The sequence below is a fragment of the Neurospora hispaniola genome (genome assembly GCF_033458365.1).
Source record: "Neurospora hispaniola strain FGSC 10403 chromosome Unknown B0T23scaffold_3, whole genome shotgun sequence".
Classification (NCBI taxonomy): Eukaryota; Fungi; Ascomycota; class Sordariomycetes; order Sordariales; family Sordariaceae; genus Neurospora; species Neurospora hispaniola.
In genome coordinates this window covers 2,004,268-2,025,912 of record NW_026944408.1, presented here as the reverse complement: position 1 = coordinate 2,025,912, position 21,645 = coordinate 2,004,268, and the positions used below count along the sequence as shown (strand labels likewise).

The 21,645-nt window shown below is 52.5% G+C and overlaps 5 protein-coding genes across 5 annotated transcripts; 3 read left to right on the top strand and 2 right to left on the bottom strand.

Annotated features, from left to right (window-relative positions):
• Positions 1-1,224: 1,224 nt before the first annotated feature.
• B0T23DRAFT_314526 (uncharacterized protein) lies at positions 1,225-8,068 on the top strand (the record flags this gene model as incomplete). Its single annotated transcript, XM_062834800.1, has 5 exons — positions 1,225-1,353; positions 1,418-1,745; positions 1,809-2,311; positions 2,370-4,061; positions 4,943-8,068. The coding sequence occupies 5 exons, from the start codon at positions 1,225-1,227 to the stop codon at positions 8,066-8,068; spliced, it is 5,778 nt and encodes a 1,925-aa protein (XP_062694013.1).
• Positions 8,069-10,352: 2,284 nt separating this feature from the next.
• On the top strand, positions 10,353-14,968 carry B0T23DRAFT_452587 (uncharacterized protein; the record flags this gene model as incomplete). Its single annotated transcript, XM_062841149.1, has 2 exons — positions 10,353-10,411; positions 10,618-14,968. The coding sequence occupies 2 exons, from the start codon at positions 10,353-10,355 to the stop codon at positions 14,966-14,968; spliced, it is 4,410 nt and encodes a 1,469-aa protein (XP_062694012.1).
• Positions 14,969-15,161: 193 nt separating this feature from the next.
• Positions 15,162-17,208, bottom strand: B0T23DRAFT_112347 (CrcB-like protein-domain-containing protein). The gene is made up of 3 exons (XM_062831882.1): positions 15,323-17,208; positions 15,247-15,262; positions 15,162-15,182 (listed from the first exon to the last, which is right to left on the bottom strand). Exon 1 carries the CDS (start codon positions 17,027-17,029, stop codon positions 15,479-15,481), a length of 1,551 nt encoding a protein of 516 aa, XP_062694011.1. The 5' UTR covers positions 17,030-17,208; the 3' UTR covers positions 15,162-15,182; positions 15,247-15,262; positions 15,323-15,478.
• A 641-nt stretch (positions 17,209-17,849) lies between these two features.
• B0T23DRAFT_112310 (uracil phosphoribosyltransferase-domain-containing protein) lies at positions 17,850-19,280 on the top strand. Its single transcript, XM_062831881.1, has 2 exons — positions 17,850-18,372; positions 18,590-19,280. The coding sequence occupies exons 1-2, from the start codon at positions 18,093-18,095 to the stop codon at positions 18,991-18,993; spliced, it is 684 nt and encodes a 227-aa protein (XP_062694010.1). The 5' UTR covers positions 17,850-18,092; the 3' UTR covers positions 18,994-19,280.
• B0T23DRAFT_376950 (mRNA capping enzyme, catalytic domain-containing protein) lies at positions 19,258-21,406 on the bottom strand. The gene is made up of 2 exons (XM_062836999.1): positions 20,797-21,406; positions 19,258-20,733 (listed from the first exon to the last, which is right to left on the bottom strand). Exons 1-2 carry the CDS (start codon positions 20,973-20,975, stop codon positions 19,704-19,706), a joined length of 1,209 nt encoding a protein of 402 aa, XP_062694009.1. The 5' UTR covers positions 20,976-21,406; the 3' UTR covers positions 19,258-19,703.
• Between the last annotated feature and the right edge of the window lie 239 nt (positions 21,407-21,645).

Sequence of the window (21,645 nt, the reverse complement as noted above, 5' to 3'; positions counted from 1 at the left end):
GAACTGCCGTCTAATTAGCATGAGGGACTGATTCACACTGCCGACGTTGCGCAAGTGCTCCGTTTGTGTGCATTTCGGTGCAGCCACGGGGTGTGCCAGCCCCCTCACCTGGAAGGTCTTTGTCTCAAAAAGAACCAGAGATTTCGAAAAGGGTTGATGTGACGCACATATTGAATCGTAGTGCATCTCGTCAACCATGCTTGGCTTGGTCTGTCACTTCTGCTTGGATGAAGTCGAGCTCATCCCCCCCTGGCCGCCCAATTGGCGTCAAAACCCGTCGATATCTCAACCGATCGTCACGGTTACTACCCGAGTCCCAACTTTTCCATGGAGTGTCCCTTGAGCTTCACCCTTGTCTGGCAGTAAACTCCGTAAAATGGGCAGAGTGGATAACCATCTAGCTTGTTTACTAGCCCTTCTGGGATGTACATAGCAGATGTAAATGCGTGTTCCAAACAGGTAGAAAGTACTTGGGAGACTGGGCAAATTTGTCGAGCAAAGGTGGAAAGGAGGAAGTACACTAGAAGTGAAGGCATGGCAGCGATTCCCTCCCCTTAGATCCCTTTTTTCTTTTTTCTTTTTTTCTTTTTTTTTTTGGATTTCCCTTCTGCATCCCTGCCTTCACACACGTAGACCCCCCCTGCTTTTCCAATTCTCTTCTGCTTTACCTACCCCCCGGAAACAGGTCTGGGCTTTCTGCTTCCTCAAAGGCTGTCCAACCCCGATGTCTTGCGTGCCTTCCCTATGACGCATGCCATCCCTCCGTGCCGAAGGTTGCTCCCACGTCACTCGCGAAACAGAACCTGGCGTCAAGCATCACTGCAAGCAGGCTGCCCTCCCGGAAACGCACAGCTTTTGGTCCCTTCCTGCTATAAACCGACTTATACCCACCACCTGCCCCGTCTCACATTTCAACCCTTTCCCTACATCAACCTCGACTTGGACCTTTTGTCCATTAATACCAGTACCAAAACTGAAACATCACGATACCCGATACCCAATACCCGATATCCCCCCGCACTCGTCCGCGTCTAATCGTCGTTTGCTTTTCCAAGTTGAGGAACGATATTCGAACAGCCAGCATCCTACCCGTCTCACCTCACGGTTTTCCATTTTTTCAGTTTTTTTTCTTTTTTCAGTTTTCCTGTGATACCCAGCAAACGTACCCACAGACACCCTAATACCTTTGCGTGCCCTTTGGTTCCAGTTCTTTGATCAGTCAAGATGGCGACCGTCAACGGAAAAGCAAACGTCAACCGACCAGTTGATTCCAAGCAGAAGGAAGCCGATGTCAACCGCAAACTTCAGTTCTACGGAATCGCCAGCGCTTTCCAGTACGGGAAAGTTCCTTCGGTAAACACCCACCTTCAACGCAGTCGCAGTTGAGGTATAGGCCATGCTGACTGTTTCCTTGTAGAACGACCAAATCGATGTTGCGTTGAACAGCTTTCTCCAGTCCAAGGCGCTTGCGCACCCATCCAAGAAGCTCTCTCCAGAGGGACAGCAGCTCGTTGCCGATTTCAGGGAGGTTGTGAAAGAGGCCAAGAATCTCCTGCTCTCCAAGAATGAGGGAAACCTCCTCCAGGATTTCATTTGGCAGACACAGCAGTTCAACCCCAAGGCTGTCAGCCTCCCTAGTGCCCCTGTGGATAAGGAACAGGCCCAGCAGCATGGCAACCAGGCTCTCGAGGGATTGCGCACTTTGGGCACTCTCATTATCACCAACGGCCAGTTCCGCAAACTGCGTAAGTTGAATTTTCCAGCTTGGTTGTAGAGATTTACTCGATAAAAATGCTAACAAAAACCAGTCAAGGATGCCACCGTCTTGCTCCGTGATATCGCTGGCGATGCCGCTACCAATGCCGCCGCTCGCGTGAGGCCTTCCCAGGAGGACCTTCAGCAGCTTGATGCGCCCGCTCCTGATAATACTTGGCACGAGAAGCCTGATTTTTCCCGTGATCAGGTGAAGAGCAAGTTTAGCAACATTTACAAGGGAAACCCCAAGGAGGACGCCAAGCATGTCTTGGGCGAGGCCACCTCTGCTGCTCACCCTGATGGATCGGCCAACCCCAGAGATTTGGCCAACACCGCTGCTCATGATGGCCGCACTGGCGCCTCTTCCGGTATCGACGCTGAGAAGGGTCTCTCTTCTGCTGCCAACACGGCTCAGCGCAAGCTTGACCAGAACCTTGATGATGAGACCAAGGAGAAGGCCAAGAAGAAGAAGGAGGAGTACAAGGCCCGTACAAGGGAATACTTCAAGAAGAAGGTTCCTCAAGAGCGTCGCGAACAGACAATCTGGCGCTTGAAGGTATGTTTGTGACGAGAAGTGTCGATTCCAACTGACAAATTGCTAACATATTATGAAGAAAATGATCGTTGAAATCCAGCAGCACCCCGATTACCACCGTGCGATCACCACTTTGCTCAACATCGCCGAGGAGTACGGTAGCCACGCCAACAGACTTGCTCAGGGAGGCACTAGTACTGTGAAGGATACGCGTAACGCTTTGGCCCAGGCCGAGGGTGATCTCAAGACCCTTATTGAGCGCTTCGCCAACGGCACTTCCACTGATGATCTGTGGGCTTCCATCAAGACCATCTATGAGGATGCCGACAAAGATCCTGAGTTGAAGAACTGGTTCAAGGCCATGAACAGCTTCATTCGCCGCTGCCTCCAGGAGGAGGGTTACATCCTCGATGATGCTTCCAACGAGGAGTGGAACCGCCTTTACGACCAAGGCAACTACCTTCTCCGCAACAAGTATCGTGCCCACACCGATCGCGTTATCGATGAACTCAAGTTCTTGGCCGATCAGTTCGACCACGATCCCCAAAACAAGAGCTTTGCGGCGTCCCTGAACAAGTTGTTCACTGATCTTGGCAACGATGAGAACGGCAAGCCTACCTTCAAGCCCCATCTCGTCAAGGATCTGACCGACGTGGTCATCCCCGCCATGTTCGAGAATGTCGCTTACATTCCGGTTCCCCGTATCGAGTACTCCGATCACCAGATCGACGCTGTGATTGAGAACCTTGTCCTTGAGAGCGACAACTTCATGCCCAATGTCCTCGAAGTTGCTAGTGAAAACTACCTGCGCTTTGGTCGCAAGAAGATCGCCAACAAGAAGAATATGTCCGTTGACGTCAAAGTTGCCGGTATCCAAATGGATCTGCGCGATGTGAGCTACTACATCAAGCGGAAGCAGGGCTTCCCATCGCTCAGCGACACTGGTATTGCCAACATTTTGCTGGAGGGTGACGGCTTCACCTTCCGCATGAAGATGTCTTCGGCCGATGCTAAGGACAGGCAGAACTTTTTCAAGATTGACAAGGTGGATGTTGATGTCAAGCACTTCCGCATCAAGTTGATCAAGTCCAACCACAAGTTGCTTTTCAACCTCTTCAAGCCCATCATGCTCAAGGTTCTCCGTCCCGGTCTTCAGAAGGCTCTCGAGAAGGCCATTCGTGATCAGGCTACCAGACTTGACAGCATCCTGTACGAGATCAAGCAGGAGGCTGATAGGGCTCTTGACGAGGCTCGCGAAGATCCCGAGAAGACTCCCAATATCTACAAACGCTATGTCACAGCGGCACAGAAGAAGGTCCTCCAGGGCAAGCAGAAGGCCGAGGGCGCTGTTGCTGACAAGAAGATCAACTATGCTGTTACTAAGGAGGACAGCATCTTCCCCCACATCAGCCTTCCTGGCGGAATCAGCTCCAAGGCCACGGAGTACAAGGAGCTCGCTCGCAAAGGCGACAAGTGGGAGAGCCCCGTGTTCTCGATTGGTTCTGCTGGAAAGAGCCACGACATTCCCCCCGCCCCACGTGTTGTCCGCAAGCCGCACTCTACCACTGGCACCGGCACTAACGGTGCAGCCCACGGCACTGGCAACGGCCACGCGCTCCACGGTGGTCCTGGCATGAACGTCGGCAACGGTAGCTTGAACGTTGGCAACGATGGCCGGAACCTTCCCGGTGCCAACTACCTTCCTGGCGACCCTGCTGTAAGCGGTTTTGGAACGAAGAATGTCGGCAGCGCCCCTAACGGCCGCGTTCCTGTTGGTATTTGAAGACATGACGAGATGACGTTTCCTTGCAATGAACCTGGAAAGCTGGCTTTGCAAATTAATGATTGAATGCTGCTGAATATTGATAGGAGGAATTCTGAAAGGTACATGGTTTATACCCATTGCAATTTGATTGTCGGAGGAAGCAAGTCAAAAAGTACCCAAGGCGGAAGGAGAACGAAGGGATACCCAGAGACTGCGTAGCACGGTTCGATTGGCTTTACTGAGCACCTAATTTTTTGTAATACCTTGTTACCGGTTTATTAACCCCTCACTCCCTACGAAGCTTCAGGAAAAGGAAGATAGTCGATTAATCTCACTTGTCATGAAAAAACGTCCTGGTGTCCGTTGTGATGGTCGGTCGTTGTGCTCGTGTAAGTGTTAGTGCAAGAAAGTCAACAGTTGGGTTAGGGTTATGTACGGGTTTATCATAGTGCCAAGTGTTAGAGAAGGGCGATGCTGTAGCCTGGCCGCCCCTGTAATCCGCAGCACGTCATTCATAAATAGTGAACTCTGCTCCAGGCAACAACCGCGTCCTGAACAATGAACTGGATGAGAAAAAGAACCGACATACTGAATTCAGCTGTGCCCTTCAAGACTGTTCTGGTTCATTGAATTCCGGGACTTTTCTTTTCTGCCGCACTTTTTTGGCATTTGAATTGTTTCAACGCTCATCAATTCATGTTGGATGATTCGATACACCCGGACATGTCTTGAATCGCCTTGAAGATACAGCCATATAGGTAGCGAGTGTGCGAGGTCATTACATAGTGACGCCTTCACAATGAATACCAACAGGCGATCCCGATCACCAGATGAGGAGGCATTGGAAGAGGACCAACATCAGTACGGGGCAGGTACTCTAAGCCTAGAAGAACTTGATGAGCAGTGAGTTCATATCCCCAAGCAAATCCCAAGATATGTCCAGGCCACTCATCCAAGAATACAGCTTCCCTAACAGACCACGAAACCACTCCAAAACCTTCCCATTCTCTGACCTCTTTCGGACCCTCTTCAACCCTCTCATTGACTGCAAACCCTCAACCTCTGGGGGTACGGTGCGCGGCCCCAAACCAGGACGAGGCGGCCACTTCTCCAAGGTCTCCTACCATGAACAGCGCCGGCACATCATCGAGCGCTTCATGTCGCGCTGGCGGTCCGAAGTTGGCAACGATTTTTACCCGGCCATGCGCCTCATCCTCCCCGACAAGGACCGCGACCGCGGCGTGTATGGGTTGAAGGAGAACACCATCGGCAAGCTGCTGGTCAAAGTCATGAAGATTGATCGGAACTCGGAGGACGGGTATAACCTCATGCACTGGAAGCTGCCGGGGGGCCAGAGTGGGGTGAGCCGGTCTGTAGGTGACTTTGCGGGGCGCTGTTTTGAAGTGGTCAGCAAACGTGCGATGCGTGCTCAGCCGGGGGACTTGACGATTGCGGATGTTAATGTCCTGTTGGATCGCTTGGCGGCGGCAAGCGGGGAGGCCGAGCAGTTGCCGATTTTTGAGGAGTTTTATCGGCAGATGAATGCGGAGGAGATGATGTGGTTGGTGAGGATCATATTGAAGGATATGAGGGTGGGCGCCACGGAAAGGACGTTTCTGAACCTGTGGCATCCGGATGCCGAGGCGCTGTTTAGCGTTTCGTCGAGCTTGCGGAGGGTATGTTGGGAGCTGTTTGATCCAGAGTTTCGGCTGGAACAGCAGGAGACGGGGATTAAGCTGATGCAGTGCTTTCAGCCGCAGCTGGCGCAGTTTCAGATGACAACGACGTGGGAGAAGTTGGTGAAGAATCTGGGGGTGACGGAGGAGAACCCGGAGTTCTGGATAGAGGAAAAGTTGGATGGCGAGAGGATGCAGATGCATATGATAGAGGATGATACTGTGCCCGGAGGATTTCGGTTTGCCTTTTGGTCGAGAAAGGCGAAGGATTATACTTATCTCTATGGTGAGAGCTTGGGAGATGAGCAGTCCGCTCTGACGCGGCATCTTCACAAGGCCTTTGACGACGGTGTGCGGAATTTGATTCTCGACGGAGAGATGATTACCTGGGATATCGACATTGACAAGATGGTGCCCTTTGGAACGCTCAAGACGGCCGCGTTGGAACAACAGAAGAACCCATCTAAGGCTGGTCCTCGCCCGCTCTACCGTGTCTTCGATATTCTGCTGCTAAACGACAAGCCCCTTACCGAATACACCCTCAACGACCGGCGGAGAGCTCTCGAGCGTGCCGTCGTCGGTGTCCACCGCCGCTTGGAAATTCTTCCCTTCGAGCGAGCCACCTCCCCAGACGCCATTGAGCCACTCTTGCGACGAGTCGTGGCCGAAGCATCGGAGGGTCTTGTCCTCAAGAACCCACGCTCTCGCTATTCACTCAACAGCCGTAACAACGACTGGATCAAGGTTAAACCGGAGTACATGTCCGACTTTGGCGAATCGCTCGACTGTGTCGTGGTGGGCGGGTACTTTGGCTCCGGCCGGCGCGGCGGCACGCTCTCTTCCTTCCTCTGCGGTGTGCGCGTATCCCAGAACTTCATCAAAAGCGGCAATGCCAGCGCCGAGAAATGCCTCTCCTTCGTCAAAGTAGGCGGCGGTTTCAAAGCGGAGGACTACGCCGAAATCCGGCACCACACCGAAGGCAAATGGCAGGACTGGGACCCTTCCAGTCCACCAACGGAATACATCGAGCTCGGCGGCGGGGAAAAGTTACAGTACGAGAAGCCGGACGTGTGGATCCGACCCAGCGACTCGGTTGTCATCTCGGTCAAGGCCGCCAGCATCACACAATCGGACCAGTTCGCCATGGGCTGGACGCTGCGGTTTCCGCGCTTCCGCAAACTGCGGCTGGATCGCGCGTGGGACTCGGCGCTGGACATGGACGAGTTCGAAGTGTTGAGATCCAAAATCAAGGACCAGGAAAAGGAGCGGAAAAAGATGGAGATGGAGAACCGCAAGCGGAAACCGGCGACCAAGCGCGCGAGGAAGGACCTAGTTATTGCGGGGATGTCTGATCCTTCGTCTTCTTCTGCTGCTACACCCGTCATCGCCCCGAAAGAGACAAGAGAAGCGAGCAGACGGTTGTTCGAAGGCTTGGACTTTTGCGTCCTTTCGGATTCTTTAAAACCAAACAAAATGGCTAAACCGGCTTTGGAGAAACTCATCAAAGACCACGGTGGTCGTATTCATCAGCAGGTTATGGACCACTCCGGTCAGGGGAAGATCATCATCCCCATAGCAGATAAGAACGTGATCAAAGTGGCTAGTCTGAGGAAGGCCAACCCGGAGATGGATATCATCCGGCCTAAATGGATTTTTGACTGTCTTGTGCAGCCAATGCCGTTCACGAAACAAAAAGAAAACAAGAAGGGCTATCTCCTCCCCTTTGAACCCACCCACCTCTTCCACTCCGGCAGCGAAGAGACGTCAGAAGAAGCGGACCAAGCAGTGGATAAATTTGGCGATAGCTACGCCGGGGACTTGGCAGAAATAAACGAGCTGAAGGCGATCATGGAGGGTATGGAGTCCGATGATTATGCATTCGATTCTGACTGGGATTCGGACTCTGGCAGAGGAAGAGGAAGAGGCGACGGATTTGACCTGGATCATTTCCTAGATCACTTGGAAGAGCAAGGGACTTCGTTGGATGAGCTACGGTCGTTCATGTTCCGGAGGTGTCGGGTTTTCTTTGCTTTACCTAGTGTTGGTAACGGAGACGGGGCAGCAGAAAGCAAAGCCTTAAGACTGAAGAACTATATACGATTTGGGAACGGGAAGGTAGTTGACGAGCTGGAGACGGCGACGCATGTGGTTATTGTTACTGCTTCTTCCGAGGAGAGTTCAAAGAAGGAGGAGAGAGAAATGGCGGCGGAGATAAGGTATAAGATTGGCTTGAGAGAGGTGGGGAATCCAGTGCCAAGGATTGTGAACGGGGAATGGGTGGAGGACTCATGGAAGGAGGCGACGGTGGTTGATGAGGAAGAGTATGTGGCTGGGTGAACTCGATGTCTACTGTCTGCTGTGTAGGTGGTGTCTGAGGTTCTTTTGATGTGATCTTGGGGTTGACGGGGTAATGGATGATATCATTGCCAGGTTACTGCCTTCATAAGCTCGAAATGGCACAAAAGGGTGTCTGCTAACTGGTTTGGTTGATATAGGGTGATAGTTTACCATGGAAACCAACCTTGTTTGTTTACCCTTTGCAAGTCACCACGCTCAAGGCGACTGTCTTGAAGGTTGCTTTGGGGCCGATTTGTTGTCTGCTTTTCCTTCTGCTCAGGAGACGTTTCGACTTCACTTTGCTAAACCTGGACATTAACCGTCCATGTTGGACAAAGGTACCCCTTTCTGTTTATTTTTGCGCTATTTGGTTGTCTATCCCTTCTCCTTCTGACCCACCTCCTCTTGAGGACAGAGGAGTTGCTGTTGTCATATCCCTTTTCTTAGGCCCTTGGGGCTGTTAATCTGTCATTTGGTCAAAATCCAACGTCTCTGCTCTCATGACCATCTATGCTTAACTCCCGCTTGTCTTGGTATGTTGAGTTCTTTCTCGCGTTGTAGTTGTGCTTTTTTAACCGTGGTACGGTGAATAGTTTCTGCATGAATTTCTGTGGAGGTCCCATCCCTTGTGAATCTGCTTGTGGAAGGAGAAGTGGAAGTTATGGCTGACAACATCCATCTGAACTTTTGATGGACTGCTTTATATGGGCTGTTGGAGGGAAGCAGAAGGACTGGCAACAACCGGCTGGATATTGCGTCTCTTGAGCAATGCTCAACAGAAGATTTTGGAAGAGTGGCCCAGAAACGTATCTCGCGATTGAGTATGATACAACCAAGAATCCTTCAGAGATAGCTACAAGGTAATTGGCCGAAGCATATCGACACTATTACCGAGTGTCTTTGGGCTGGTGAGGCTTTGAAATCGCAGACAAGACTCAATTTCAAGCTAAATGCGCATAATGGTTGGTCAGGAGTGGGTGTGTACAAGTTCCAGTGTTGTTCTTGCTGGTTGGGATAGTGTTCCCAAGACGAGTGACGAGTTCTTGGAACACACTCGAAATTCCACACGTAACCCATTATCAACTGCTACATGAAATTCTTCAAAACACATCTTTACTGGCATATCTGAATTCTCCATGCCCAGTTTCCCCCAAGTCAAACCCTACAATGGTCACTACCAGTCTTGGGGCCAAAGCTTGGCATCTGATTACGTTTTAACATCGGAGAAACACTCGGAATTTTGAAAATATTTTACGCGAAACTTTCAAAGATACCTGACATAGACAGAATTGGCATGTCAAAGAGAAGAGGAGAGACCAACCTTAAGTTCGTTGAGGGTTGTTTTTGTTGGTGATATAAAGAAAAAGAGGGTGGGTACGTAATTGCTTTGGGGGAAACCGTCCACGAAAAATCCTCCACTGCTGCCACTTCTTGCACCAATTTCCTGAAGTACTAAGGGCATATTAACATTAGATGTGCCTCTGCGGCAGAGAAGTTGGCTTTGTGCGTGATACTGATACCGGCAGCTCTACCGAAAGCTGCTGCGGATCCGGAGGAAGATGTCACAGTGTGATGCCATGGCCGAAATCCTATACCACAATAACGTTTTATGTATTGGAAAATTCCCCGTGTTGGGGATCACGTCCAGGTAGTCCTGATTCATCACTCCAGATCGTATCTAGATTTTAACTGTCACTAGTCAAGACCGAGATTCGGCTGGCATCCATGGTGTCCTGGCCAGCAAGACCCAGGCCGGGGGCCAGGCGACAGTGTTTTCGGTCTACATGTAAACAAACCTCCCAAGTCATCGCTCACTTCATTTTCAACATCATACCACCGGCCCAGTATTTTAACCTCTACTTACCGCCCCACGCGAGGTACCTTCCACTCTACCTCTTTGCGCAGACCCTCCTTGCTGCCAAGCTTAACCTATTGTAAACCTTATTCAATCAACTGTCCCTTGGTCCGCACAATACCAACACCTTCACTGAAACCAAATACCCCGCCCCCTTTTTGGTGTTTTCTTATTCTGGAAAATCGTCAATAAGTTCGTACCTCTCACAGATTTCCCCCTCGGCCTTTTAAAAGCTTTCCCCAACCATCACCAGCAACTCACTCGCAACAATCGCTTTCTATCTTACCAGACTTGGATCAACCCATTTTGCACTTCTATCGTCTTCGGCATCTAGTTCTCTTCACGAAGAGAAGCTCAAAGCAACTATCTGCTACTACAACTCTCACGTAACGCACCAACACAGCACATCACCGTTCTCTCAACGACACCATGGATCAGACTGCGTCCAATAAATCCGCCACCATGGACAGGACCGCCCTCAAGAAATGGTAAGCCATGCTCAACACGTGTTTCCTTTCACATCCGTAGCAGACAACCGTCCCTTGTCAACGTGGTATTGATTTCTAGCATCCAAACCACAATCATCCACTTCTTCAAACACCGGCAGCCACGCGCTTCTTTCCCTTTAACCCCTCTCTTTCATCATGGGATGTCCTGACCTACCTGACATCTCGCTAACTCATCACCCTCGTAGTATTCTCGCCATTGACCTTGGCAGCACCGCGCTCCGTGCCGCTTTTGTCGAGTGCGAAGCGCCTTACACTTTCCATCCTGTTCAAAACAGAGATGTACAAGCCAATAAAGACGCAGGCGCAGCTGTCACGTGTAGGGGTGACTTTCCTGTCTCTTGCTGCCCCCTCGACCCCAGCGATCCCTTTGCCAGGATCGGGGCCGACGCCGCCTCCGAGCCTGGCCATGTATCCGCCAAGTACCTGATGTACATCCTCGCCAACGTTGATGAGTCCGTCATGGCCGATTATCCTCTCTCAGCAGACCTGATGGCCCTTAAAGAGGATACACAGCTCCGTGAAGACTGCCGAACCATCTTAGCCATACTGTTTGGACGTCTGAAAGAGCGCGTGGACGATTACACCAAGAGAAAACATATGTTTTTCGACGAAATCATCCTGACCGTTCCCAGCCAGTGGGACGCACGTTTCGAAAATGTTTACGAGTCTATTATCACGGAAACTTTCACCTATCGTAACGAAGAGGGCCAGAAGATTAAGAAGGACGTCCACTTCTGTGGTGAGGCTGATGCGTTAGCGCGATATATCATTCTTCACGAGGAAAGGGAGCTCGAAGACTGGGATGTTGTCCTCTTCCTCGACTTTGGAGGCCACTCCATGTCTTTTGCCACCATGGAACTGAAGAGAACCAAGAGCACTGGAGGCTCTGGCAACTCTAGTATGACCTTTCTGGAGCTGGACTCTGGCGGCTGTGCCGGTGGAAGCGAGATGTGGTCTCACCAAGTTGGCCAGTTGATTAGCGAAAAGCTTGCGGAGACTGAAGTGGCAGATACCGATGAAAGGAAGAAGTTTAAACTACTTGGTGATTTCAACACCAAGAAAATTGGCTTTCTGGATCAAATTACGGCGGGTAGTCTTCTCCCCCTTGTTTGCTTCGATGAACATGCTACCCTCACCACTGTCAGTCTACCACACGAGGAAATTGAGCACTGCTTCGACACGGCGCTTGAGAGACCATTCGCAATGGCCAAAGAGCAGCTCAGGAAGTTGAAGGGTTATAGCGGAGACAAGAAAATCGGCGTGGTGGTAGCCGGAGGAACTCTCCAGAGCAACAAAGCAAGGGAAGCAGTCTTTGCCGACTGCGATATCCCGGAAGAACGAATCAAGTATACGACCGAGATCGATGTCACTTGGCTTTCATCGTGCAACTGTCACGGCGCAGCATTGGCCCATGTGAAGAAGCTGACGGTAGCCCAGTTTTTCGAGCAGGGCGCAGTGATTGCTCTTCAGCAGAAGGTTGGGCCTGTACACGACGCTGAATGGGAGGATGTCGCATATCTCTTGGTCGGACATGATAAAAAGCATACGGCGAGCGTGTATAACAGATATACGGGCACGGAGATGAAGCTTGTCTGCAACCCCAACTATACTCAGGAGGTTGCGACAGACAAAAACAAGAATGGCAACGTCGGCGAAGCTGGAGCAAGTGCTGGTTCAGCCAGAAACGCGACAGACAACAGCGATTTAAACCCTAACACCAATGTTCTCATCCCAATCGGGGATTGCTACGACCTGTGGCACCTTGGCTCTCACTTGGCTGGAAGACTTGTGGTCGAGGCATCCTTGACCTCACCAAGCGATGCTGCATCTTCTGAGAGGACTCTCCATGTTTCCATCAGCCGCAAAAATCAGCGAGCTGCTTCAGGAGATAAGGTTGAAGACCTCCCCCTATTCCTCGATCCCGGACACAACGCTGTCCATGTAGATGTTGACGCACTCGGCCCTGAGGCGGCCAACCGGCAAGCGGCGTTGAGGCAGCGTGAAGAAGAGCGTACCCGACCTGAAAAGAAGACAGCAGAGGCTCCAGCTGAGCAAGGCTCTGTAGTCAGGCCTGGCAGTTCTTCTAAGTCGGCTACAGCAAAGGCATCTAGGAACAAGCGGAAACGGAAGGACACAAATGCTGCTCCTGCTCAGCCCAGCAAAAGGCCGCGAACCCGTGCCGAACGTGCAGCTGTTGCCCAAACATCAGCTGATGATGAGTTGAAGCAACTTCCCTACTACGCCCCCCCTGTGTCGCGCAAAAGGAAAGCGACTGCCCCTGCTTCTTCCACAGCAACGAAGAAAGCACGAATTGCTACCACCACCCCCCAGGCCAAAATCAACAGTAATTCTGACAACCAGTCAGACCAAGTCCTCCAAGGGCAGCCCCAAGGGCAATCCTCTAACCATGATGTGTCCCGGCACAACGACGAGGACACACATGCCCATATTGATGACCAGCTCGACAATGAGCTGGATCAAAACCATGATCTTGCCGTCACAGCGAGCGGCCCACCCCTTTCCCCTGAGCGCAACAGCTCCAACAACAACCTCAACATCAACGGCAGCACCTCCCGTTCCACTCGAAACCGAACCGCCGCGAACGCCAGGGGGGCCATGGCGACAAGGGCTAGGTCCGATACCCCTGCTGCGAATGCCGACCGGCCGGCGACAACATACACCAACGGCAGGTTTGCCCCGAGAAGCAGCCCGCCTAATAGACAACGGACAGAACCCCTTCCGGAACAACGTGGGCAACCCCAGCCCAGGCGATCAACTCGCTCAAAAAATGGGAAGTCTCCGGTAGCTGCCTCGCCAGCTTCCACACAACAAGGGCAACAATCTCAACAACCTCAACAAGGGCAAAAAGACCCTGAAATCCCTCCCCAACCCCGACCACAACCACAACCACAACCTCAACCTCAACCTCAACCTCAACCTCAACCTTACCCCAAGCAAAAGGCTAGGCCTCAAGCCGGGTCATCACAAGTCCAAGCCCAAGCCGATGCCCAAACCCAAAACCAGGTTGTTGATCCCATACCCCCAGCTACCGCCGCCGACCCTGACATCTTCGACCGATTCACCGCAACGATTCTGGAACACGAGGGCATCCTCTCCCCAAGCTCCCGTTCTACCCGCCTCCGCCACCCTCTTGCCTCCGGTGAGATCAGAGAGAACGAGGAGGAGATACTGGATAGCATCACGGTCAATCCTAACTCTAACCGTCCTCTGACTGATCAGGTTGTTGATGAGGATAGGACTATGGAAGAGGAGAAGGAGAAGGACGAGGAGGAAGAGATTTGTGATGATCATAGTGGTGGCGATGACGGTGACTGTGGCGATGGTGGGTCGGGGCCTGGGGATCTTGGGTTATGGAGGTTACTCTCTTCATCGCATGAGCAGGGGAACGAGAAGCAAGGAGGACCATCTTCGCCTATTCTGGGAGAGCAGGGGGGAGGTAGTAGCCGCGGACGTAGCCGCGGACGTGGACACGGAGGTGAGGAGGAGGTAGAGGGCAATGTGGGGGAGCGAGTCGAACTTCCTGGCCCTCTCACAATGTCTCGACTCCAGCGGACATTCCAGACCGGAGTCCACGCCTCCACTCCTCCACAGGATGCACGCGGCGGTAATCGGGTCGTTGGCGCCGCCGAGAGGAACAAGGAAAACCAGCGGCAACAGACGACCGGGGCCGGGACCGGGGAGGATTCTCTACCCAGACCCAGCCGCAAAGAAAAGGGCAAGGGGAAGGAGGTCGTCAAACCCGCGCCCGCACCCGCACCCGCATCTGCACCCAGGCCCAGGCCAACGTCCACGCGCGACCTGCGGGCTTTTTTTGGTCAAGCCTCTTCCTCCGCCGCAGCCTCTTCCTCTTCCTCTGCCTCTGCCATCCCCAGCACCGCGCCTCCCCCCATGAACAAAGGCAAAGGCAAGGCCAAAGCCAAAGGAGCTAGCTTGCTTGAGCCTCCGTCTCCCACCGTCCTCGCCGCCTTGATAGCATCAACCGCCCCAAGGCCTATTCCTGACCGCCCCGAACCCACCCCAGCCCAGCCCACAGACACGAGCAATGGCATAGCCGATGGGGTTGTCGAAACGACAACTCCGGTCCATCTGCCCGGATATGCTCAAACGTCGAGGGCCGGACAGGGAATGGATAGGGATGGGACGGAAGTCGATGGTGGGCGGGAAGGGGTCGCGGACGCGGACGAGGATAGCGTTGAGTATGGGAGTAGAGTGCTTCGGAGGGCGAGTGCGAGTGCGAGGGAGGCTAGGAAGGCCAACCAGACGGCTGGGGAGAGTAGTAAGATTGGCAGCAATGCCAATGCGACTCCGACCAGGAAGAGGGCTCGCATTGGCATTGAGGATCTCCTTTCGAATCCGGTTGAGTCTCGACCTCAATCTCAATCCCAACCTCGACCTCTGCCTCAAGCTCAGGAAGAGGAAGACCCTTCTCCGGCGAGGAAGAGGCAGAGGACAGGTAAGAGAGGAGGTAAAGGAGGAGAAGGCTCGAATGTGACCAAGAAGAGGAAGCGCTCTTGAGAAGGGCTTGAGAAGGGGGAGACAAAGAGTTGTTCGAGGAGTGATGAGATGAGAGAAAGAGAAGGAGGTACGAATTTGTTTTGCCGATAGATTATTTGCTTGTTTTGGTATTCTGATATTGCCATTCGATCAAGGGGCTCGCTGGATAGGGAGCATGTACATCGAAGGGTTCTTTGGTCAGTTTAGAGGCTTGTCGAACATTTTTGCTCTATATCTTTTTTTGTTTGTTAGCCTTGCTCATCCAAGATCGCACTTCCCCACCCCCGGGTCTTTAGTACCTTTGATTGCTGGCATCTTTGATAGAACATGGTTAGCGTAATGGCAGTACTGAGAGGGTGGTAATATATTCCCAACATTGAAATATTATTTAGCAGATCATTGCTGTTGCCTCATCCAACAATTCTTGCCATGGGCAAACAACATAGGTATGCACCCAGTGACAAACGCCCAGCTTTTAACAGCCATCAATCCCTTATCTTGCATCCATTACGTACCATTGCACCTGTCACCTCAAGAAATACACTTCACTTCACCAAACCCCTCCGTCCACCGCAAACTCCCCATGACAACCACCATCAACGCCAACCCCCCGCCCACACTCGCACCCCCATAAACATAGGCATGTCTCCGCCTCAACGCCGCCAACTCGGAAACCCACGTGGACACCGTCGTCAAGCACCCGCAAAACCCATCCGCCACACCCTGCAGCACCTGACACCCCACCACTCCTCCCAAGCTCGGAACATGGTTCAAATCCCACGCCATGCCCAAGACCGCCGTGCCTAGCATGTTCACCACAAAAGTCCCCAACGGAAAACTGGGCAGCCGTCCGTTGAGATGCGCCGAGGCGAAGAACCGCGTGAGACAGCCCAATGGAGCAAAGACGAGGGCAAAGGTTGCCGTGCCGCGCCAGCGCTCTTTTTCTGGTTGAGCAGAGTGGCGGTCGGGTGGCCAGATACTCAGCAACACGGCGCCTAGCCAGCAACCGAATCCCAAAAGGACGATGAGACGGTCGAGGATGCGGCTAACGAATGTGTAGGGCAGACCCAAATCGAAACGGGTGAAGAGGGTGGCGATGGCGATGGCGAGGTGGGCACCCACAAAAAGGCCAGAGAGGGAGAGGGAGATGGTGGTTAGAATGACGGCGAGTAGGGCCATGAAGGAGTAACCTCCGTTTCGGGAGACGGGGGCAGCACTACCATGGGCAGCGAGGTCGTTGGAAAGCGCCAAAAAGATGTCCCGGATGAAGGAGGAGAAGGAAGTAAAAGAGCCGCAGAAGCCGGTTGCGAGACCGACGTAGAGCGGGATGGTCTTTTTCAGGGCCATATGAGCTTTCTTGGCTGCTGCTGGGTCGATGTTGGCTTCTTCATCATCATCGTCATCTTTCTTGGGGTTAGGTTGTTGGCCCCAGTCTGGCCGGAAGAGCATGCGATCCTCAGCCAGGAAGCCCATAACCACACAGCCGGCAAAGTTGGGCCATATCGAGGGGAAGATAAGGGGTGATTGTGGGTAGGCAGAGGTGAGGGCTTGTAAGCCCAGTCTGGCGAGGGTGCCGAGGAGGGAGAAGAAGATGAGGTACGAGATGGTGTAGATTTCGGTGGCGAGGCGGGAGACTTTTTGTCTTGTGGCAACGACACCGGCTTGCTTTTCTCTTTCGTAGTCTTCTGCTGATGACTCGGGCTCTTGTGGTGGTAGTGGTTTCCGTCTTTGTTCCCGAAGGTAGTCCCTATCGCGAGTCCTGACCCGCTCTAGAGTGTCAAGGCGAGTGATGGGATCCTCGTCTGGATTCTGGACTGGCGATATATTGGATGCCTCAAGGTGTGCATAGTCGTCCGGCACATCGTAGTTGAGGGGCGCGGCTGAGGCACGGCGCGAAGAGGCGCGAGAGTAACGGCGTTGTGACTGGTGAAGCGGATGTAACCCTGTCCCGGTTACATGTCCCTGGCTGTATCCATCATCTTGTCCTTGATTGTGATTGTGGTCGTCGACGAGGTTGCGCTGATCAGGGGAATCTCCCTGCCCTCCAGTGCATCCCTCGGTATCGCTCGGGGCCGTCATCATCACTAATCCTGACAATATCGATATGAACGTCCGTGGGGGAAGAAAAAGAGATACTACAGCAGATCAAGCATCACCATAGGCCGCACATGTTTCCATTACCAAAAGGATGGTGGTTCGGGCTCGCTCTGATTCGCAGCGCATGATTGTTGTTTCAAGGTTTCTGTAATTACATATCTCTGTACTGTGTAGCGTAAAGCCGATGACGGATCTGCCGAATCTGATAGTGACAGTGCCATTGTGACAGTAACGGCTTGGTAGCGGTTACTGTACGGGTCTTTGACCTCACTCTTCCCTTGTTATCTTATCGTCATGAATGCTGGGGGGATGGAGACTGCGTGGAGAAAGAATGGTTCCCTGTCAAAGCAAAGGCCCCGCACCCCACTTGATCGTCCTGAATGCGGAGACGTCTCCAATCATTGACACAAGTGACCTTCCCTGTAAGGAACCTTGCTGTCCTTCCCCCCTCCGGTCCCTCATTGAGTGACTGCCAATGCTCACCGTCCAAGTACCAAACCTCACTGATGCCTGGTGTTGTTCGTTCCTGTCTTGGCTCAAGACATACATAGGTAGTAGACATGGACACTGGGCCACTTGGAGTGCCGGGACAGGCGTCTTACGTATCCATACGCAGTAGAAGAAAGGTCAAGTGAGTTAGAGTAGCTGTGTAGTTGCTCAGATTCGCGGATAACAAAAGGACGCTAGAGACGGAATCAGTGCAACCTGCCCGAGGGGAGCTTCGGAACACGGCGATGGGAGCTTGCCATCTCACTCGCCGGAGTCGCCCTCTCAGCTCGGCCCCGTCCCACTCGCGGTCAGTCAGTTGTCTGTCTGATAGATGATATGTAACCTCCGTTAGATTCCCGAGACGTCTTCGTGTTCTTCCTATCCTACTACTCTTCTGTATTCCTCGTTTCAACTTTTTGTTGTTCAAACACACCATCGGTAGACACCACAACCACCACCACTATCATAGCAAACCAGAACCATACCAACACGTACCTCGTCGATTATACCGAATAACACCATCACCGCCACTACCAACACAAGACCAAGACTGCTCATCATGTCTTCTCTACCACCCAACGTCCACGTTTCCACGCATCCCTGCCTCCTCGCCAAGCTATCGCAGCTGCGCTCCAAGACCACCAGCGCGCGAGATGTCAAGACCTTGATCCACGAGATTTCTTTGCTCTTGGGGTCAGAAGCTCTTGCAAAGGCCATGACCACGGTCCCCGGTCCCCAGGCGGAAACGCCCCTCGGGTTTACCTATGAGACTACTACGGCAACGCCGGGGAATATCTCGTTGATCCCGATTTTGAGGAGTGGATTGGGAATGGTGGAGGGTACGTCTTGCTATTTTTCTTTCTTTCTTTTCTTGGTTTACTACTTGATTTCTTCCATTCGTTCTGTTTTGTGTTACTGTTCTCTCCCCTTTTCTCTTTCCTGCTACCGACTCCTGCTCTTCTCCTCCTCTGCTACCTATCTACTTACCCTCCTCCCTCTATGTTTTCGCTCTACATAAAGAGAACCTGGCTAACGACACCGCAAAAAATAAAACAGCAATCCAAACCATCCTCCCCCAGCCCGTCCCAGTACACCACCTCGGCCTCTTCCGCGACCCCATCACCTTGGCCCCCGTCGAGTACTACAACAACCTGCCTAATCATCTCGTCTCCCCCACCCAGGAAACTGCCTCCGACCTAGCCATCATCCTCGACCCCATCATCGCCACCGGCGGCACCTGCGCGGCCGCCATCCAGACGTTGATCGAATGGGGCGCGAAGCGCGTCATTGTACTTTCCGTGCTCGGTGCCGCCGAAGGTGTGAAGAAGGTAGCCGAGGAGTGGCCTGAGGGAACCGAGATCTGGCTGGCCGGTGTGGATCAGGAACTTACGAAGGGGGGTATGTTGAAGCCGGGATTGGGAGATGTGGGGGATCGGTTGTTTTTGACAATTGGCAAGTAAATGATGAAGGGAGGGGAAAGGAAATGGGAGTTAGATTTAGTATTTGGATATACAATTGAACACCGTTATATGCTTGTGCTGGTGTGTCGTTATATCTTGTTGCTTATACAGTATACAATTCTCTTCAAGTTACTTGACTCGCACTTGAGGTGGTGACTTGGTCTTTGTAGATAAACTCGATGTAAAGGACATGTCTGTCATTCGAGGGCACAATGACCGATAGGTTCTTCCAGCGTCTTTCACCTAGTTAAAAGCAACAAGGTAGTTCAATATTGTTCTGTTGTATAGTTTTGGGAAGTCATCAGAACGACTCGAAACAAGCTTACCCATAACCAAGACAAGATAAATGATGTATATCACTTGAATCGACAAGTCTCATTCGCAATTCTTCACACACAGAGAGAGAGAGTTCTGCGGGGTTCCAGCACGGGTAAAATCACCCTTTATGCCATTTCACAATTGGAAAGGGTAAAAAAAGAGATATGCATTAAGAGCTACCGCCCAAAACAAAAGCCCACCATTCCCCAAACGCCCAGGTATAGTCGGTGCAGATATCAGCACCTGTTTCCAAGTCAGACCACTAAACACCGATAAAATAGGACAACTTGAAGGAAACAAGAAGGGAAGAGGAAGTCACTGGCTCTCCAAATGGTCCCTAAAGAACACCGCTCAACCCTCACGGCCCGGCTCCGCCAGCGCTGGGCACACTACTAGTGCTTCGGCTGCTGCTGCTGCTGCTGCTCCTTCCTCTTCTGCGCGCGTATCTTCCAGCTCTCCTTTATCGCCGTCGCCGCGCTCAGGAGTTCCTGATCCGACACGCCATCCCTTATACTCGCCATGACGCTCGAGACGGTACTCGTATGGTTCGCCTCATTCTTATCATCCCGAAACCTGAACAGCCGCCACCGGTTTTCGGCATCCAGACAGCACTCCACCACGCGATCCTGCAACGGGTCGCCCAGCGCCTTGAGCGTCTCCCACTCGTCCTCCGCGATATAAAGCGGGTCCGGAAAGAGTTCGTATTTGCTTCCGCCCGGTCCGTCGTTGCCGCAGAAAACGTATAGTTCCGCTTGTGGGACCGAGTCGTAATCTGTATATTGTTCAGGAAACCCTTCGTCAAGTTCGGCTTCGGTGGCTTGGACAAGGGGGAAATTGAGGCGCATGCGGAAATCCAACGTGTTCTCGTGCGGCGCTTTCCATTTGAGAATGTGCGGGTCGGTGCCGAAGTGGTAAGGGGTGGTACGGCACGTGAAGATGAGGCCGTCGCTGTCGTGTTTCAAGGCAGGTATAACTTCGCGGAACATGGTCTCGATGCCGTACGACAGCTCCATGCGCTTCATCTCCACCTTGAAGGCCATGAAGGGAATTTCCTGGGGGAACTGTTGAAGCAGCTTTTTGTAGGGTTCGTATATGTAGGCGCTGAAGTAGCCGAGGCGCTTGTCGAGAGGTTTGTTCAAAAGTTCGGCTTTGTCGTCGAGCGCGAGTAGGTCGAAGACGAGGAAGCGCGGTTCTTTTCGACCGTTTGCGCCGGGCACTGTGTCCATCACCAGCTCGCCGTCGATGATGGTACCGCGGTGAAAGGCTTGAATGTCGTTTGGCATGGGGAAGTGCATGCTGTTGCGAGGGAGGAACCAGTAGTCGTTTTTGCGGTCGATCAGGTATTGGACTTCCTGCCCTTCTTCGTCGACGGTCAGGTAGAGGAGGTAGCGAATGCCGTCGGATTTTTCGCAGACATAGTAGCTTTACGGATGGTTAGCCAGAAGTCATGACATGCGCAACCGTAACAGCCGAGCCTTGGCTTACTCCTCTCTTCGTAGTTCCTCCAGGTGCTTGCGAGCAAAGCTGACGGGTTGTGCTCCGGGAAAGCCAATGGAACTCCTCCCTAGAATCCGAGCAACTTCTTCTCGCAGCGAAATGGCCAGATCGCGGTGCGCTTTGATGCCAGGCTTGGCAATGTCGGCAATGGGCCCTGGTTGTTCCATTGTGAGGGCGGCAAGCGAGAGCGGATTGTGGAAGAGCGACGGGACACGACGTAGACGGTGGTGGTGATTTGCGACAGCTGTCTGGAGTAGGGCCGGCTATATCCAATAGCCGTGTTATGTCGTAGGTTCGATTCAATACTGGTTCGTTCAGGCTGTCCCGCGAGAAGAGGAATCGAAAAAAATGCTGGGTGGTGAACAATGGACTGTAAAAAGTTGTTGAGTTCAAAGTTGGTGTTGGAGGCCACGAATTGCTAAGTCTCGTCGACAAGAACGGGTCGTCATGAACTCTTGGGCGTGACGCTTATCTTATCGCATCCCCTGGACCGTCTGGACGACACGCTAGGTATAAGTGCCATGCCAACAGGGTGCAGCCCGTTTTCTGGATGCCACTCGAGGTTCGTGGGTGTGCCCGCACTACCTATGCAAAGGACCGGGCCTCGTTGGGTTGGTTGATCAGGCTGTAAATAACGGTTTCTCACTGGGAGTGTACCTACAGGTACTTACCACTGATTAAATACTGCGAACCAAGGCTCACCATATGCGCTACATACCCCCTGGAACGCGACCAAGTGAAGGCGATGGAAACCACCTCCGTCATTCACATGTGGTACTGTATAGCCCCAGACTCGGGGCATCCGTTTTTAGGTTCTCAAAAAATCAGGCATTATCG

Coding starts and splice junctions, on each gene's coding strand:
- B0T23DRAFT_376950 (XM_062836999.1), bottom strand. CDS start 20,975: ATGGAACAACCAGGGCCCATTGCCGACATTGCCAAGCCTGGCATCAAA. Junction 20,734..20,796: donor GAGGAACTACGAAGAGAGGA/GTAAGCCAAGGC, acceptor CCATCCGTAAAG/CTACTATGTCTGCGAAAAAT.
- B0T23DRAFT_112347 (XM_062831882.1), bottom strand. CDS start 17,029: ATGATGACGGCCCCGAGCGATACCGAGGGATGCACTGGAGGGCAGGGA.
- B0T23DRAFT_112310 (XM_062831881.1), top strand. CDS start 18,093: ATGTCTTCTCTACCACCCAACGTCCACGTTTCCACGCATCCCTGCCTC. Junction 18,373..18,589: donor TGGATTGGGAATGGTGGAGG/GTACGTCTTGCT, acceptor AAAATAAAACAG/CAATCCAAACCATCCTCCCC.